The sequence below is a fragment of the Anoplolepis gracilipes genome, chromosome 14, assembly GCF_047496725.1.
Source record: "Anoplolepis gracilipes chromosome 14, ASM4749672v1, whole genome shotgun sequence".
Taxonomy (NCBI): domain Eukaryota; kingdom Metazoa; phylum Arthropoda; class Insecta; order Hymenoptera; family Formicidae; genus Anoplolepis; species Anoplolepis gracilipes.
The window spans coordinates 5,653,954-5,673,928 of NC_132983.1; the positions used below are offsets into that span (position 1 = coordinate 5,653,954).

Genomic DNA, 19,975 nt, shown 5'->3' on the forward strand with positions numbered 1-19,975 from the left:
GGAGAAAAGAAAAAAAAGGATATATAAGACGCTATTTTAATTGAGAAATATTAAAAGACGGGAAAAAAAAAGAAATTTTTTTTACACTTTATCCGTCAAATACACGACTAAGTGCAAAAATTCGATAATCCATTTACGTTTCGAATGACATTCGTTTTACATGTGTCATTCTTATCCTTTAGATAAAAAAAAAATAAAAAAAACTTGATAAGATTTTTTTTAAGCCAAGAGATTAGCTAATGCTGATAATCCGGCTATCTAAAAGGTATAGGCACAGTTGCCTGCTCTCTAAAAAAAAAACATATATATATACAATACACCTCAGAAAAGAATGCATAGTTTTCCCCAATGGTTTAAGAAAAATGCGCCGTCAGGCCTTAAAAGGGCAACAATAAATTTTACTATATTCTGTTTCGTACTTTTATTTTTTTCTATTGTGCGTTTTAGGGTAGCGTACAATAATTAAAGATTTCGAGAAATTAGATTTCCAATTCGTCGTCATTAGTAGTTCGAATGGACGGAACAACGTTTGGCACATGTCGCAGGATTAAGTCTTAAAATTAATTTACTAATCGACCACTCATTACTTAATTAACAATTTATTCAAATACTCATCGAGAAAGATACTGGCTAACATTGGCAGAGAAAGAACCAGTAAAAATAAAATTCTTTCTTCTTTTCAATCTTAACCATTTATATAATAATAATTTCATTATTTCTTAATTCTTTTCTTTTGCACAGGAGGTAAAAATAAAGTGTGAATTTAAATCGTCAATGTGTTACGACGAAAAGAACGTGTCGTATCTCGTCGATCAAACTTAAGCCGAAAATACATACGTGCTATAAATATTTGCAATGAACGGGGCTGGATAACGTCAATCAAAAACCTTCTCGTTTTGGCTCGAAAATATTAAAAATTTCTATGTACGATAAATCACTCCAACAGATCTGCGCTCTACTTTATTTAGCAAAAGAGAACAAAAAAAAAAGCAATACGCGTGTTACAAAGTGTAAGAAGTAATCTCAAGCCGTAAAACTACAACTAGACTTAGCTGTCGCGCTCGATTTGATTGGCTCGCGCGAGTTATGCAATTTCATCCGCGACGCCCTTTGCAGCGAGTTCCTTACTCAACGAGACGTGACTGTCGACGAGACCTTGACGAGATCTCAAGCAGACGCTTCGCTTAACGGCACGTCGTTTCTTTTCCGTTATGAAACAAACGTGTCGAGATTTTCTCGAAAAAATTCTCGAAAACCTTCCTCAACTATCGATTAAAATTCAGATATTATTCTTATCGGCAACGAGATAAGATGTCAAGTTCGTGAACGACAAATATATAATACATGTACATTTACAAAAAAAAAAAAAAAAAAACCATTACTCAATGGAACATCTACTCAAATTTTGCAAACTAATTCTCTCATATTTCAGATATTTTTGTTCAAAGTTTCATATTAAAGAGAATATTTTTTGCTGCAATTTTTTAAAATTAATTTTTTTATTGCGCGTGTTTTCTAATTATAACGCAACGCCATTTAAATTTCAAGTGCTAGACTTATAAAACTACTGAAAAAAAAAAAAAAAAAACTAAATAGTTTTTGTTAAGACAACAATTTTTAACTTTCATAACATTTTCATTTTTTAAAATTAAAAAAATATATATTTCTGATTTACAGTAAGAGTCAAATTATCCAAGAAAATTTTTTGAAAAGAAAAAAAAAAAAAAAAAAAAAAATTCCCTAAGAATTCTAGACTTTCCATGTTTTTCTACAGAGTATACACTCTGTTCAAGCAAAGGTATTTATAAAATATGATTTCTCTTCATCGACTCGAGAAAGAAGAAGAAGACTTATAGATTCGTAAATGTAAGAAAAAAAAAAAAAAAAAAAAAAACCGTTATTCAGCAAACAACGTTGAAATCTGTAGGATAAAAATTCAAAAGAAGCGGAACCGACATATCTCTCGTAGAGTTAAATAGAATGACACGTGTTTACCATGAAGTATCTATCGCATGCGAGCGTGCGGATCTCTCGAGATATATATTGATCGTCTAAAAAACGTTGGACGGATCGGCGAAAGACGAGTGTCACGTGGCTGGCGATCGGACGCCGCGCGACATCTCCCGGAAGTCGCGACGACAACAATTTGCGCGACGTAACACCCCCCGGTCGGCTAAAAACGTGACGTTGATAACGTCGTGCTCGGCAAACGCTCGGGCAATATAATGACCGGCGCCAAGTACGGAAGTCCTCGAGGAAAAGGAGAATTCATCCCCGTTTCTTCGAAAGATCGGCGAATAATAAACGTCGGCAATGCGAGACGTGGGCGCGCTGATAACTTACCCATCAACGAGGACATCTCCGCCGTCGGCGTTAACGTCTGCTTCCTCGTGACCGTTTGCGCTGGACGGATGGATACGCGGACGGTGGGATACGTCAGATCGGGCACATGTCTATCGGCGTTATACACCCCCTGTCCGCCCCTTCGTCGGCGATGCACGGTGACACACGCGGTCGCATGTAGCGGGGCCCTATGTAACGGGTGTGCCGAGAGTGCGCGGAAAAAGATAGAACGAGAGAAACGGAAACGAGATTACCCCGATCCTCGATGTTGACTTTGCGCGATACCCTATGGTTATACCATAGACCCAGACGCGAAAGAGAACGCTTCGAGGAAATTATATAACCTCCGCCGTGTGCGGAGAACGGATCGGAGAGACGGTATAGTATCTCTCTTTCTCTCTATCTATCTATCTATCTTTCTTTCCCGAGCGACGTTTTCGGGCACGTTAGTAGCGACCGGACACCCGGTCACGCGCGCGCCAACTTAATCGCGCCCTCGACGATCGGGGAGGGAAGAAAAAAAAAAGGAAAAAATCTAGAGCCTCTCGCGAGTATTCGTCTTTCGACACGCGCACTCGCGACAATCGTACCTCGACGTACGCACGACAAAACGGGAGAAGGAATGACAATGAGGCCTGTCGGCCGACTATACCGCGCGGCGGCCGATTGCCACATGTACCAGCCGAAGCGGCCCGTTCGGTCGGCCTCGCCACACTTCGGCCTTCTTACTTCTTACGTCTTATCCCTGCGACCTGCGACGCGACGTGACGTTTCCTCATCGACTTCGACCTTTTTTTAATCGTCGCTTCTTTTCCTCGCGCGCTTTCCCGAGGGGGGAAAAAAAAAATACCTGTCCTGGCCTGAATTCCTGGCCGATTTTCTTTTCAAATATACGCGAATGGGCGATTTCGTAAAAAAATTTCCAGAGAGAGAGAGAGAAAGCGTTCTCTCTTGTGAAATCCAGAAGCGATACGTTACTGCTTTGGAAACCTAATTTTAATTAAACACACGTTCGTGTATAATTGCGTGCATCGGAATTTCAGAATGAAATAAACCCATTGATCTTTCCCGCTATCCCGATTAATTATTATGTAGAATAGAGATGTGCGCACAATTTTCATCGTGTCTCGTAAACTAGTAAAATTTCTTTAACGAGTCCAACGATGAATAACTTTACTATATACAATATATATACTATAGACTCGCACAAAATTCTTGTCGGAATTCCGCCTTCCTTTAAATGTCGTTTTCCCTCGAGGAACAGGTAAAAGAAAATTTAGCATAGCAATAACCCCCAAGATTTTTTACGCATTCCTTTCGGAAGAGAAGAACACGTGTGCTCTTTCAGGTACAAATGAAAACGGTATTCGGTGAGAAATTCTTAACGGTATATATTCGGTTATTCGATTAAATTATCCCTCTCGCGCAAAGAGTATTTTTTTTTTTTTTTTTTTTTATTTTTTTCATATACATCCATCGCGCTTTCCCGGGACCGGGGGCAGGTCCTCGATTATTCGACGATTGACGGCTACGTCGCGACTCTCGCACACGCAGGAAGCCCCTCTGTCAATCTCCCACCTCCGCTTTTAATAGGCGCGATTCAACAGTTTGTTGCACGTCGTGCCGGCCAATCGTAGCCGCGCCTCCTCCCCTCCCCTCCCCCCTCTCCCCCCGCCCCATTCGCGCACGCTTGTTATCCGGCCCGTTTATATTTCGTGCGGCGAAAAGTCTCGGCGAAGGAGAGGAGAGCTTCGACGGAAACGTCGGGAGGACCTAACCCGGGAAGAGGCTGTGTCACGCGATCTTGCGATACGTCGGGCGATATCGAGGCATATAATAACCGAATGCCAGCTGATAAGCGACCGATCGCATCGATAAAACATATTGCGGCGCGATTCGCGTATTATTAGAGAGCCCCAGACGGAAAGTGAAAGCATATACAGTCGAGCAGAATTCAACTCTCGACTCAATTTTTCTTTTCTTTTCTTTTAAATCTTATTCACTATTATATTTCGTAAGGCTTTTTAGAGAAGCGTGTCTACCAATGTATCTCTCGAATAAGATTTCTCACAATTTCTATACATTTATCTGCTTCCACGATAAATCAATCTAAATAAAGTACGTATAAAAGTATTTCGAAACCTTTGGAAAAACAAACAATATTTCCGGTGCGTCGCTGCTCATCGATAATAGATGTTCGCTCCTATTGATAAGCGCCACATTGATAACCAAGTACTACTACCACTATGCTAACTGCGAGAAACCGCTTTAACGAGATTACGGAAGCCAGGGAAGGAGCATTGTGCTAGACTGTACTACTTGCACAACCGAGTTGTCCAACTTGCCGATATATATCGTCGGGGGAAAATATAGTTTTGCTTTCACGTACAGCTACATATACGTGTATATATATATATATATATATATATATATATGTATGTATAATCGCCGAGGAAAATGATCGCGAACTACGCATAAAATTATTACATTCTTTTTTTTCTCGTTCGATTCGTATAAGAAAAAAAAAAAAAAAAAAACAATCGCATCCTCGTGGCAAGGATATATAGGTTAGTTGTTCTACGAAGAGAGAGAGAGAGAGAGAGAAATAGAGAAAAAAAAAAAGAAAAACACGCGTGACGCGAAGGACGTCGTTCGTCGTTCCCGTTTTCTCGCGGCACGCATATAGTCACATGCCGCGTGGTCTCGTCCTAACCTCAAATAACACTTTTCCACGGAATGCACGCGCCACGGTAACACCATCGAGGGCGAGAGGGAGGGAGGGAGGGAAGGAGGGAGGAGGAAGCGAGGAAGAATCGTAGACATAATTTGTAGACGTAATAAATACCCGTGCGTTCTCGACGATTAAAATATATATATATATATATATATATATATATATATATATTTATATACGTACATCTAGATCTACGTATCGATGCCACGTCTAATTAATCCGAGACGAGACCGACAGTATATAATGTTGCGGACGTAGACACCTTGCAATTCCTTGCGAGTCGCAAAAGACTTAAGAAGCGAGAAAAAGAGAGAATAACAACAAAGAAAAAAAAATATATATATATTTCGATAGCAAAATAATGAAGCGAGACTCACCGGTATTCAGGAAACGGGTATTCGTGGTGACGACAGCGCTGTAGGTCTGCGGGGAGTGTACAACGGGCTGATTAAGGATGATCTGATGTTGATGCGAGGTAGCGTGATGAGCCTGTTGTTGCTGGGACGCGGGCGGCGGCGGCGGTTGTTGCTGCTGCTGCTGCGGATGGTGTTGCTGATGATGTTGCTGGTGATGGGACAGGTGGTGGTGCTTGCTCCCCTTCGTCGGCATGCTCATCGCAGGCGTGGGCCTCCCTCGTGCGTACTGTCCTTAGAAGCCTGCCGTCTTATGCGGTTTGCACTCATAGGTATCGGCTATTTTCCCCACGTGTTTTGCCAGGTCGCCACGACGGTGTCGGAGTCTTACACGCGCCGTCTCTGTCTCTCTCTCTCTCTCTCTCGAGGGGTAGAATGTTGTGCAGAATACGTGCGTATATTTATCTGTAGGTGAGGGACCGTGGATTTGCCGTCACGCGTTCGGATCGTGCGATCTGCACGACTATCGACGGAGGAGGAGGAGAAGGAGGAGAGGAGGAGGAGGAGGAGGAGGAGAGCGGGTGGGGGGAGAGGGGCGGGCGATGTTGTGGGCCCGCGTGTATGTCTCTTCCACGAGGCGCCGACTTCTTCTTCTTCTCGTCCTTCTTGTCAATCTTCGTGGATCCTTCGAGGTTCGCGTCGTCCGATTCCTCACACGCGGAGAAGATGAGATTCTTCACCGCGTGCGATTACGCTGTCACTTGGCGCGATCGCTGGCCACGCGACGAGGGACACGCGCGGCGGAAAAATATGTCTATATATCTCGTGCGCTATATATCTATCACGCTACTCGACGGCTCGGATTGAATAATGTCTAGGAACGTGGAGAAGCGCGTAAGCTAAACCCGCACGCGTATTCGACCGCTCGCATAACTTACTCTGCCGCGACCTTCGTGGAGATACTCGAGTACGGGATTAATCCCGTAGCCTGGCGTTTTCACGTCGTGGAAAAGAGAGCTGGAGAGGTACTAGAAAACAAATCTCACTTCCTCGACAATTCCCTGATAATTTATATCAATTTATATGTACCGCCGACACACACGCGACACACGAACGCACCGGTTTAATGCGAGCGGGACGCGAGTACGTGTGGTTTTTGATCGATCGCGAACATGAGAATGCTGGAGTCGCTCCGATATCCCATTGGTCGTGCGACGAGCTTCGTCCAGCCTATTCATTGGCGGCTGCTACCGAGATCCTAGAAATTCTTATATTCGGCAGCCAATCGGGCGCGTTCGACCTAGGCTAGTTTTAAAGACCCTCTAAAGGTGCCTTTTCATGTTGACGCTCGACGCTCATTTTTGACGTCAAAACAGATCACGTGATCAAAATTGACAAATTGGTATTTTTATTTTTGGTCACGTGGTGTCTTTTCACGCTGAAAATGAGCGTCGAGCATCAGCATGAAATAGCACCTTAATAATTTGTTATAATGTTCGTGATGGTAGTTTAATTATTATGTTTTCTCATGAAAATAAAGCAATTTATTATTTCATGTTTTATGTGTTTATTTTTTATATTTTTATTTTATTTTGTTAATTTTTATGCAATTAATAAGGATTAAATTTAATTAAGAATTTTATTTAATTACTAAAAATTAAATACAAACAGTTTTTTATCATATGTATTATTTTGATGTGTTTAACATAAAAAGATTATAATATTTAGTTCTAAAACGTTTATTTTTTATTTATATTACTGAAATATAATGTTTATGCTAATAGTAAAGTTAATATGATTCAAATATGAGGGGGAATTGCCCAGATATAGAGGACCAATCAAAACTGAATATCATATGGCGAGACTCTTATTAGAAGGTCTCTAGCTAGTTTAAAGACCTAAAATTGCGTTCGAAAATCTATTTATTTCAGCACCAATGGCTGCGTTCGGCAGAGAAAGCCAATCAATGAGAGCCTAGTTCTTTGTTGGGTCTAAGTGCAGAAACCAATCGCAATAAGGAATCACTAAGCGCCGATTTGCTTTTTCTGCCGATAGAAACGTCACTTTCACGATGCGATACGCACGTGAGAAATGTCATGTCGGGCATTAATTTCAAATAATCCTATAATATTACAACTTTTACAATGCTCGAATTATATATACCGGAAATGATATTAATGCACATTAGAATAATATTGAAGAAAATAAAATCGAATTTTGAATCCAATCGTACACGTGTTTCAAACGCAATTTAGTATTATATTCGACATTTTTGCCTACAAACATTTTCAAAAATTTCTTTTAAAATCGTAATATTAAATAAACAATTGTTTTCTCATCCAGACAATTTTCTCGTGTAACACTCTTACAGGTTAGGGTTAGTGTCGTAAAAATTATATCGCGCGCGCGAGACTCTCGTTATAAACATTTTCTACGTCACTTTACACAGTTTATTACAGTGAATTGTGCAACACTGCAAAATATACTAGAGTAAATATCGAGTGAAACAACAAAATGTTCTGCGTGTAAAGTAAACGTCTAATCTCGTGAAAGATATCATCTGACAAACACGAGATTACATTTACTTCGTATCTGCGTCTTTGACATAACCTGTACGTTTCTCTTCCTTTTTTTTCCTCCTCTACGTTTTTATCATTCGAATCATCGAAAATGAGTTCTCACGGAAAAGCAGAGACCGACAGGCTCAGAAAGAATTTGGAAGAACAATTGGATCGACTTGTACAACAGTTGGAAGATTTGGAAGATTGCAGGTTTTGTTCAACACCTTTTCAAAAAATATAAAAGTCAACACTTAAAATGTAAAATGCAAATTATGTGACTGTTTCTTGAACAGAGTTACTCTTGATGAGACAGATTACCAGGAATCGAAAGAGGATACAATGGAACAGCTCCGCGAGTTTAACGAGAGTCTGCAAAGAATGATATCTGGAGATATGACATTGGTTAACGAACTTGGAGCAATGCAATTAGTATGTATATTACGTGTTTTCTTTATCTAAACATAAAACGGTGATGTACTGTAATTATATATATTTATATTTTTAACAGGCAACTCAAGCAGCTATCAGCGCAGCCTTCCAAACGCCAGCTGTAATAAGAATGTTTGGTAGGCGTGAGCCCACCGGACTCAAGGAACGTCTCTCCCAAATCGATCGTGACGTAAAACTAGGCAAATTAAGCAAAGAGGCCGCTGATCGCCAACGTGGAGAAATATTAAGCGCTTTGAGGCAACTTGGAGAAAAGTTGGAACCATCTGAATTACAATTATTGGAGCGATTATCCTTGAATAATGTAGATACTACTAGGTACGTACAAGTTACTGAAACAGCGAAAGAAGGTAAAATGGCTCTAGATGTAGTCGGCAAGGAAGTCAGAGCTACGCAAGATACTTGAACACAGGGCCCCATGTAACTACGATTAATCGTAATGTAACCACTACAATTATTACAATTGGCCATATTATTTTTAATTTGTCACTACACTCTTTGAAGCATTGTTACTGAATAATACACACAATATGGTCTTTTATATTAAATTCTTTATATTGTTCTTCTCTCTCCCTCTCTGCTCCAAGTTGTAATTTCTACAATTTTTACTTTATATCGGCAACATTCAAAAGCAGTCATTATGAATTAATTAAAATGTATATGCAAAAATATATGTATTTACTTATTTATAGAATTAAACATTATAAATTATTTATGAATTTTATGCCACAGTAATATTATGATTGTTACTAAAAAAAAGACCATATATTATCTCATAAAATTTTTGTGAAAAAAAAAAAAAAATATATATATATATATATATATATATACACACACATTGATGCATATACATATATAACTCAGAAATTCTTATGCAGTTTTTAAAAAATATGAATTATTTTATATTGCTTATAAATATTTACTGTGACGATTTAACGCAACATTTGTAACAAATTAGATCTTATAATGTATAGTAGCTTTAGATGTAACATATATATAACGTCTCGTATATTCAGAAAATTGTTTTGTTGTACAAATTATAAAATAAATAAATTGATGTTTTTATATGACCTTTCTATATATATCTTTTTGTTCTGAGAAAATTGTATTTCAATCCTGAGAAGAATTAAAATGAGAATTATAAGCGGATAATATATATATCACTATATGTGTATTATCCACTAGGTAAATTACTGATAACAAATGAAAAATATATACATTTGATCATATTAACGCTCATACATTTAGTTAAACTTTGTCAACATCATATTATTCATATTGCATATAAAAAAAAAATTTTATGAATCTAAAAAAATAATAAATAAATCAGATAAGGCGAAACCTATCTATATATCTCTCTTATGATAATCATTTCTACATATGATATTACAATTGTAACTATTTTTTTCGGAACTTTCTTTTCCTTAGAATCAATGATGAACACTGGACCAGTAAGAGTAATAAATGTCATTTTGCATATCAATGTATAAAACTATGATTATTTAAAAATTATTCTGTTATGTCACTTAATACAATAAAATATTCTTTAAGATTTACTTGCGTGTACATGTAACATTTCTTCCACTTATCGAGGAAGTTTTTGTAAAGGCATATTGAATGGGTGTCAAGAATATATTATTGTGCTTTTACAGATTATTCTCTTATATATGTATGTATACATACAGTTTACACCAAGTACAATGCTCTTTTATTCATGTGCAAAATCTTTATTGAAACAGTGATACAATTATTATATTTATTTATTTTTCATAACTTTGAAATTTATATTTATAATTTATTCATAATTTTTTTCAAGTTGTACTTGTAACATGAAAAATTTGAATAAATAATAACAATCGGAAAATGACATTTTGTTCATTTTTATCTCTAATAATTGAAGTAGTATTGGACATTTTCTCTGTATATATATGTATTCATACATATATTATATACAATAATAGTTGCAAGAAAACATTCAAACAAACAACAAGAGGGAGATAAACACGTTCTTGTATACTATAAAAAGTATTTATATCTTCAAATATATAAAACGAGTTTCTCTTCTTGTTTATCTGCGTTTCTTTTGCTTTTTTATATTATTGTACTCGGCGCACATTTGTCACGTAAATTAACGTTTACGCCTGCATACTCTTTTATGTTCACGTTGCCAATGCACCTGTTGACAATCTGTACTGCAGTAAGCGGTATTCCAACAACAATGATATATCGCCTCAGCCTCGCAATTGTAACACTAAAATAAATCGTATAATAAAACGTTTAATAAAACAGAGTATTAGATTATTTCAAAAGAGAGATCTTGAAAGGACAAAAAAATTACCCATTGTTTCTTTTTGATGTCGGACACTAGTTGTAAGTGCCTATCGGTTAATTGTCGCAGCTCTATTGCGTGCTCCGCTTGTAATCTCTCCAGTTCTTTACATTTTTCAATTTCTAACTCGCGGCGTAATTTTTCTAGCGCCGTTGTCGTCGGTTGTTCTGAAGTTCTGCGCTCCCTCTTGATCTACAAATTCAGAGTCGTCAACAAAGTAAATCAGACACGACGCATGTGAATTAAATATTTGATTAAAAATTTACCTTGGCGGGAAGTCCATCTGTTTGAATCTGTTCCGTTTGAACGAGTACACATTTCGATCTCGGTTCTTGACAACTAGACGTGACCATATCTTCTTGCGAACCCTCTTTCTTCAAACCTTGCGGGCACGTACTCGATATCTCTCTAGCGGGTTCGTCTTCCGCTACTGGTAAACAAGGCACCTGTCTTTCTTCGTTCTCGGCGTTAGTTTCCGAAGCATCTTCTTTATTATTTGACTCTTCGTTTGTAGTTTGCGTCTCGATATTGCTATCCGAGCTTAGACGTTCGACTCTTACTCTCAAGTCCTTAATTAGTTGTTTTGACAAATTGTGTGATGCAGTTTTCGAACTCGACGATTCCAATTTTTGCATCTTTGCAGGTGTACAATCCTCTGTAGTATTTAAGTCTTCTTTGTTCTTTCCCAACTTTTGTAACAAGTTTTGATGATGTTTTAGCTCGTCGAAAGCTCTGTTCCAAGCTGTTGATTTTTTCACCTATAAAGATATATTTTTGATTAGTCAAAAAATAAATATTTTCAATTATGAGAAAGAAATTTGTTTTGATTAGTCGAGAAATAAATATTTCTATTTTAATTATGTGAAAAAAAAAGTTTGTTGTACACTTTTGATTGTTCTGTATAATATAAATTATCATTTTTTTCTTTTACGTAATTAAAATAGAAATTTATTTCTCAATAACATATATATATATATATATATATATTTAAAAAAAATTTTTTTTTCACATTCCTGCTTCCGAAAATAAATGAAATATTGTATTTTTAAATTGGTTTCTTATAAAGATTTGTGTTAATTAACAAAGCTCCAATGTTTTTACAATGATACACAATAAAGATAAGATATTACACAATAAATATTATATAAAGAAAACTTGCATTTACCTGTAAACTTTGTAACGTGGTAGAGATTGGACGAATAAAGACTTTTTCAATGTTAGCTCTCATGTGATGACCTCCAAAAAAGCGCACGTCGTATACATTGCCATTGACTTGCATAACTTTTGCAGGCCAATATGGGTATCCCTTTTGTTTCGCGTAAACCAATTGATGAGGTGGATTACACGGTATACAGAACCACATTTTTTCAGACTTCTCGTTCGATATACGATAACAATCTGCGCAACGACGAATTTCTTGAAGATCGTAACAACAGTCCTGATACATTACGCGGCCCATTTCTCCTATTACGCTGTGAGCTGTGTCAGAACGACAAGGACGATATGAGATATAAATAAAAAATGCTTCCAAAAAAAAAAAAAAAAAATGTACAGCTTATCATCTCTCCTACCTCCGTGGTATATTATGATGTTATGCAGAATATTGTACGCGTCAGCCTCGAATTCGGCAAGATTTTTGTACTCGTTTTTACTTGTTTTTGCATCCATTATTGCCAAATCCATATGATGTTTTATTAGAATTCCTGACCGCCACGCGTCTTCGCCCTCGCTTACCCAGGTTGGTCCGGAAAAACCGTTGGTAGGTGTAACGATCGGACCATTGTTGAAGACGATGGTGCGGTCTGTGATTTCCAGCGGTAATTTAGCTTTCAAATGACCACACGTGAAACCAAGAATGTGATTGAGATCGCCCTTATCAGAATATGCATCGCTGTTTATTTTCTACAACAGAATTGATCGTACTTTCAATAATCATATCATATCAACAGCGAACAGAACAAAGAGCGCAATTCTTACCTCGCAAAAATTACAAATCTTTAATTTCGCGTTACTAGGTGTATGGCATTCCGGGTGATAGACTCGGTGACACTCCTCGCAGCATTCGACTGCACCTGCTCGCTGACACTTGCAACAATACCAGTCATGATTATCGGTCTCCGTTGTGCTTGCCTGAGGGAATCTGTAACTTTCCTGCTCGACGCCGTTTTTCGTAGGCACTTTTTTCAACAATACAAGACCGTCCTCGACCGCCTTATTGAGCTCAGCTTGAGCCTCTTGTTCCGTAAGGCCGTAAACTCGAGCCAAATGCCGTACCATACGATCATTACTAGGCAAGCTTCTTTGATGTACTGTGGTTTTGATTGTGTCCCAGACCCGTTGAGTCATAGACGAATCGCTTTTGCGACGTACAGACATATCGAACTACAACAGAGAAAATAATTTATTAGTATAATGCGTATAATGCTCTTCGTTTTGTAAACTTTCAAAATACTCTCGCTACACTTTAAGTTATTCGTACAAATTACAGATACGAAAAATAAAATCCTTAATCGGCACGTGGTTTCATACGTGTCATGTCTGAAAAATTAATTTCGCAGAAAAGGCTGGAAATAGCTAAGAAAATAGTAAAATGTAATAAAATTCAAATATATAAGTAAATATATTATTACATAAATATATAGTTGAGTTTCGAGCAAGACTTTGTATTTGTGACCTATTAATATTTACACACGAAATAAAAATCTTTATTATTAATATATTATATTCCTATTTATACTATGTAATTTATTAATTTAACCAAGCTTGTGTAATTTAAATAAAAATAAATAATATCGAAAATTCACGTGTTCGAACTACATGAATCACTGAACCGTCACTCGTCCGTTAAATTGATAAGTATTCTGTACCCTCATGCTGTCACTACAGTACACTTCAATCTAAACTACATCAGGTATACTAAAACTGGGTACCCACATATATAGAGTACCCATATACTTATAATAAATGCATATTTAATTTTTATTCAGTCTATTTCTACCGACCTTAAGATGCGGCAGTGAGTTTCATTAATGATCGATAAACGACATAAGTAATTTTCAGTGAATAGAGAGAGAGAGCAGAAAGGTACTTTTAATCAGAGAGAGATAGACTATCACTATTGCAATATGCATCCTACTATATTAACAGCAACAGGATACACATTGTTGTTGTCCAGTTTCATCACACTTGCATTTTTACTGCGAAAAGGATGCAGCAAAACGAGCAAATCCCCCTATTACATTTTATCAACTTCCGACGTCTTCAGTACCATATTAACAGCTATTATACTGCTCGTGAATCGCATCGAAGCTGCAATAAAATTGAGTTACAGCTGGCAGAACAATACATTGGACGATACGCTCAACCACACATGGACATTCGAAGATGAAGACAACTATCAGTTTCCATTTCTACAGATTCGCAATCTACGCGAGGCTGATCTCAATGTAACTTTAACATGCGACATGAATGGTATACTTATGCAGTACGGAATATTATTTGCCGCATTGACAAACGCATTTGTATCCTCGCTAACACTTACTCTACAGTGCAATCTCACCGCAGCGTGCGTAAAAAAAAGATGTACCGACATAATGAAATCATTAATGAATGATAATCAGTTTAAGCCGAAGGATGTTAAAGTTACACGGAAAAGAAAAATACCGGAAGACGGAGGAGAACCGGCATTTCAATTGCCAGACGACATGAAGAACGAGAATAGTTTTCTCCAAAGGATTATGAAAATTTTCAAATTTCAAAATACATCAAATAAGCCGGCCAAGTTGTTCGTTACTAGTCATTGGCTCGTACCGTTACTCGTTGTAACTATTTTATACTTTGCCGAATACAACGATATGAATACTAGTCGATACACGGAAGATGCCGAGTGCATATTCGACAGTAATTTTCCAATGAATGATTTTTATATATTCTCAGACGTTGAAGATAATTTAAAAATTGACTCTATTATGTATACGACATCGATGGAAAATAAATATCCTGTTGACGAGGAATTATTAAACAAGATCAAACCAAGCAGCGCGGAAGTAGACGAGATAGTCTTTAGAGTTCAGAACATCGTAAACAGCACGTTAAATTATACAGGCAAATCTTCAGAAAGTGCGAAAAACACAAATGTTCTCGCGACTTTCGGATCACAAAGCTTGACGGATTATGTGGCAGCAAATAATATAATAAACTATATAAAAAGTAATACAGACATTAATAATGTCACTAAAAGACTAAATGATACATTGATGGGAGAAAATGAAAGTATCCACGACCACGATACGTCCACAAATAATACAGACTCCAGTCGAGATCTGCAAGCATCGTTACTCCATAATTTGTTGAAGAGTACGTCGGAGGAATCAGATGTAGCTACATTCGGGAACTCGAGCAATGTGCATGACACCTCGGATAAGGATGACAGCTATCATGAGGACGGGCAGATGTATCCTGCAAGTACAGAAGAGAATCAGACAGCTACCAATATTGGCGTCATGCAATATAAAAAAACATCAGTTTCCAATAATCAAATATACAACAATATAATGAAACGTATTCAAAATGCGATGAAAAATAATAATCGCACGATAAATCGACACAATCAGGCAAGGCAGCCAAAGGGGGACAATTTGAAAGACTACGTCACGAGGAGAAGGCCGAATTCCATCAGGAATTTACTTTCTAGTCAGAATGATAATTTTAATCGTTACATTAAGGAGATGAGAAATGGTACGCAACACATGATCAACGAGTGCTTGCTCTCACCCAGGTTCTTACAATTGTACCTGTTTGTCTTATTCTTTGCGATATATTTCCTGTCAATTCTGTCATCCTGTATCCTGCAAATGCGTGGCAAGCACGTGTGCAAAAGTACACGTGCGATATTAAAAGCAAAAACTGATCTTGCATCTGTTCGCGAGAATTCAAGTAAACATAACAATACAACCATCATCAATGTATCTCAGCTACCTATGGACACTAAAGAAAATCATCATCACGATTCAACGGAGGGATCCAACGTGTCGCAGGAAGCAAGAGAAGATCATAGTCAAAGGTCACACGTAGAGACAATAAAAGACGAGAGCCTGCTCTTAGAGATAGATTGCACGGTAAGAATATTTAATACCGTCGAATTATCCTTGATTCTATGCACAATTCTCTGGACACCGATATTCTTGGAAACTCTACTCAGAGTTTTTTCATGCATCCGCTCGCCTCAATGGTTTATCGATACAACATTTCTAAGCGCAATTTCTTTCGGTATCATAAGAAACATCCTCAACATGTATATAATAAAAAATCAAGAGATCCCTAACAATGTTAAAACAAAAGATAACAGAATACATCCAGTCAAATAAATGCATGCTCTCTCTCTCTCTCTCTCTCTCTCTCTATGTTATTCAATATATTAATAAAGTAAACAATAATAATAATAATAATAATAGTAATCGTAATTAATATATATTATAGATTATATATACAATTCATAAACTTTCATAAATGGGGGACGAGAGAAAGCTCGGTGCTCTTATCGCAAGATATTTCAACATTCACAATTAGATAAATAAACGCATTTTGTAATCGAACGTAAAGGGGGAGGGGAGGAAGAAAAAAAAAAAAAAAAAAAAAACGCGACACCAATATTCGCGTTATTTTGCCTTCATTATGACAAATAGCTACCTGTATTGTTACAAAAGTGCGTGTTCCGTTAGACAAAATGAATATCAATTGGTAAGTAGATTCGCTTACTGTGCGCTTATCGCTTATCGCGAGTAAAAGTTCCACATTCGCTGCGCGGACGATAGTCGACGATGTCGGGGGAGAGTCCAGGAGATATCGGCGATGATTCGAGGCGGCGCGCTCGCTTGGATCTCTCGAAAAGCCCCGGGAAAATGAGGTCGCGAGGAAAGCTCGCGAGAAGGGAAACTTTCCTAATCTCCGCCAGCGAGATACAATCTACAATAACGATGTAACGACGAATTAACGTCAAAGACGCCAACACTGTGCGCACGTCACAGACACGGGATCTAACCTAAGCCCAGGCTTAGCTTAGGGCTGCGCGCGCAACTTACGTAACCGATGACATATCGACATGCGTCGCACGAGGTTTTTGACAATTTTAATTTAAATCTACAAAGCGATAAATAGTTATATTATATCTACGATTATAGAAAGATTTGTCAAAGTTATTTCTTCGGAGCTTTTACTAAATTTATTATCAATCGAGAAACAGACCGGTTTTTTAAAAACCTACAGCCTTTAATATCCCTGGTAGAAATAATTTTACAACTTTTCAATTTCAGCGAAACTACAAGTTTTTTTAGATCGATTATTTCTGTGTAATTCTTATGTCAAGCTATGAGATTTAGATTTGCAGTTAGATTTTCTACAACTATTTATTACTTTTATATACAATAATCTGGACAGCTTCTATAAAACTCTGATTAAAAAGTTGTAAGAAACCTATGAGCATTTGTAAATATTTTTTACAACTCCCTACAACTTATCGTGAGTTTCTACAGTTATGACAAAATTTGTAAAGTTGATTTGTTTTACAAATTTCAATTTTTCCGTAAAAATATTTAAATTGTAAAATTATTTCCATCAGGGATACGATGAGCGATTTCCGACAATATCGTGCTTTCGAATACGGATAATCGACGTAGAATCGAGATTTATTATTTTTGTTACAGCAAAGAAATATCTTACAAGTTAACAAACAGATCCTCTTGTAATATATTCAGCCTTATAGATGTATATCAATGGAATAAACATTGTGGAAAGAGGAAAAAGGATTCGTTATTTAATATCTTCACCGAAAAGCAAGTCTCATTCGGGCGAATTCTCCGCGAACACACCGGTATAAAATACAAACTAGGAAAAAAGTGAGTGTATTGTATAGTTAATCAGTCATCTGTACAAAAAATATCTAGCTCTCAATTTTAGTCGATTAGCAATGAATCAACATGCAATCATTCGGCTCGCGCTAACCATTTTTAATAACTACATTTTATATAATCGATTTCAAGTTAAGATGCAAATCCGTACCATTATCCCATGGTATAACTTCCGCCTCCGTGGACGCGTCACGGGGCAAATTGTTCAACGTCTCGATGAGCGCGTAACACTTGCGCGGACACGCCAGGTCCGACCGCGAGAGACGCAGAACCGGGCAGAGGTCGTTCTTGCCGTCGCCGACGTAGACGATTTTACCGTAGCGCTTGCCCTGCTCGCGTCTCTGATCGACGTAGTCCATCAGTATCTGTCCTTTGCAGAGATTGATAGTACTCAGCCGACACGTGTGCTGGGTGTGATACATGTCCACCCTCATCCTGCCATTGTCGTCGTACCGGGCTGGATTCGTGAAGATCCGTGATATCAGATGATCGAGCTTCCTGCGCTTCAGCCAACGGTCGATGAATATGCTGTTTGAATCGCTGATGATGATGATCTCGTGGCCGTTGGCGTGCAAGTCGGCGAGGAGCGCCTCGATACCCGGGACCGCTGGTATACCAGCCACGGCGTTCTCGATTCTCCGGGCGTCGATGCCATTTTCGTGCAGGAGCTCCAAGATCCTGTCCATGTACGCGATCCAGCCGCTAGACTTGTACAGACCCTTCACATCCTCGGGTATCTTCTCGTTCGGCAGCAGCTTTCGCGCCACCAGGTCGGTGTTGCCGTTGCAGATGGTGTGGTCGAAATCGAACGCCGCTAGCACGCTGCGACTACATTGCTGCATCTACATTGGAGCGCAATATTATCACAATTTTATACGCAACTGTCCATTGAAATCTACGCCAAGTCCAATTCGATATACACCTTGCGACATCAACATCATTTTAGTTTTAGTTAAACTGTCGCATTTTCAAGGTATTCTTCATTCTCTTTATACAACAATTGGTCGCATTTATATATATATATAGGGTGTTCGACAACAGGTGGGACAAAATTTAAGGAGCGATTCTACATGATAAAATAAGACAAAAATCAAGAACAAAATTGCGGTAGAGGCATTCTAAATATTTGAAAATTTACGTGAAAGGTGCCCAAAAGCATGGTAAGCCACAAAATTTTTGGCGTGCGTAGGCTACATCGACTTAAACGCTCTCAAAATATTCTGTGACGCAAAAGTATGCAGCGAATTGCCGAGTTTTAGATACCTTTTATACACAAACTTTCTATGTAATATTTATAAGTGAAAAACAAAGCCTCCATAACAATTTTGTTATTCTTGATTTTTGTTTTGTTTTATCATATAGCAATCACTCCTTAAATTATGTGCCACCTGTTGTCAAACAACCTGTGTATATATATATATATATATATATATATATATATATATATAGACTCTTCCTGGCTTATTGTCAATTTAAAAGGTAAATTTTACTGTGTATACTTGCAAATGGCTCAATTATTTTCTCAAGTAGCTTAATTACACAATATAATCTTTATTGTAATTGTAAAATTGCATTGTTAAAATATATATAAAATTAATATCAATAGGATACTTACTGTTGGATATAATATAGAAGGCTTAAGCGCAAATTTGTGCCTCCATTATATCAAAATTATTAAGCATGTATTGTTAATTTCTTTCGATATATAAACGACGGGATGTATCGATTAATAAACTTTATATATAATTGGGCTTTGCTTGACTTTTGCTGTTGCTACCCTGTGTCCAGTATATGTCGAGAGCAAACGTATTTGTCTTTAGATCTCTTCTTTCTATTCTTCCCAATTCTTTTCTCCCTTGTTTCGTTCCTCCCTTTCCATCAGCTTGTCCTTTCGCTTTCCAAGGGGAAATTCAATCAAAACTCGCTCCGAGTGGCACGTAGATCCAAAGATCCGACTGTGTACGTACCTACTGATAGACAAAATTATTGAGCGGCGCTTTTATAGAGCGAACCAAGGATAAGTAAACAAGGAAAGACAAACAACGGGATTGTTACGAATTTGTATTATTATGCATCCCGAAATAATCGCCGCGATTGCGTGAAAATAATGTCTCTTGGCCAACAATCAACCTTCCCTCGATTGTTGTTGCGCCATTCGTCTCGTCGTGCTTCTAACCGTATCTCTTCCGCGGATGATCCGCGTGCTTCTTGGCACGTCATCGTCAAGTCTCGGAAAAACGACAAAAGGCTGGCGAACACGGAATAGAGCGCAAAAATTCGCGGCAATATAATATTTTTCAATC

General features: G+C 37.7%; 5 protein-coding genes across 9 annotated transcripts in view; 2 read left to right on the forward strand and 3 right to left on the reverse strand.

The window, feature by feature from the left end:
• Eif4g (eukaryotic translation initiation factor 4 gamma) overlaps positions 1-6,545 on the reverse strand; it is a 40,853-nt gene extending 34,308 nt beyond the window's left edge. Inside the window, exon 1 of one of the 3 annotated variants that reach the window (XM_072906672.1) lies at positions 5,455-6,545. In XM_072906672.1, coding sequence (XP_072762773.1) covers positions 5,455-5,692 — 238 coding nt within the window. In that variant the 5' untranslated portion in view covers positions 5,693-6,545. Of the gene's footprint in view, positions 1-2,343; positions 2,744-5,454 lie in introns of those variants that run through there. The other 2 variants (XM_072906671.1, XM_072906674.1) reach the window with 2 other exon arrangements.
• A 953-nt stretch (positions 6,546-7,498) lies between these two features.
• On the forward strand, positions 7,499-9,503 carry LOC140672962 (protein LZIC). The gene is made up of 3 exons (XM_072905451.1): positions 7,499-8,201; positions 8,285-8,420; positions 8,500-9,503. The coding sequence occupies exons 1-3, from the start codon at positions 8,101-8,103 to the stop codon at positions 8,842-8,844; spliced, it is 582 nt and encodes a 193-aa protein (XP_072761552.1). The 5' UTR covers positions 7,499-8,100; the 3' UTR covers positions 8,845-9,503.
• An 840-nt stretch (positions 9,504-10,343) lies between these two features.
• LOC140672960 (zinc finger MYND domain-containing protein 11) lies at positions 10,344-17,788 on the reverse strand. Of its 3 annotated transcripts, none has more exons than XM_072905445.1 (7): positions 16,525-17,788; positions 12,745-13,149; positions 12,339-12,669; positions 11,933-12,246; positions 11,034-11,525; positions 10,777-10,959; positions 10,344-10,689 (listed from the first exon to the last, which is right to left on the reverse strand). In XM_072905445.1, exons 2-7 carry the CDS (start codon positions 13,141-13,143, stop codon positions 10,567-10,569), a joined length of 1,842 nt encoding a protein of 613 aa, XP_072761546.1. In that variant the 5' UTR covers positions 13,144-13,149; positions 16,525-17,788; the 3' UTR covers positions 10,344-10,566. The 3 variants fall into 3 exon arrangements, with proteins under 3 accessions (XP_072761546.1, XP_072761547.1, XP_072761548.1); XM_072905446.1 differs by having other exon boundaries at positions 16,456-16,588; XM_072905447.1 differs by lacking the exon at positions 16,525-17,788 and adding an exon at positions 15,078-15,211.
• Positions 13,893-16,133, forward strand: LOC140673472 (uncharacterized). The gene has a single exon (XM_072906453.1). The coding sequence runs from the start codon at positions 13,893-13,895 to the stop codon at positions 16,131-16,133; it is 2,241 nt and encodes a 746-aa protein (XP_072762554.1).
• On the reverse strand, positions 17,786-18,514 carry LOC140673473 (pyridoxal phosphate phosphatase PHOSPHO2). Its single transcript, XM_072906454.1, has one exon. The coding sequence runs from the start codon at positions 18,512-18,514 to the stop codon at positions 17,786-17,788; it is 729 nt and encodes a 242-aa protein (XP_072762555.1).
• Positions 18,515-19,975: the final 1,461 nt, after the last annotated feature.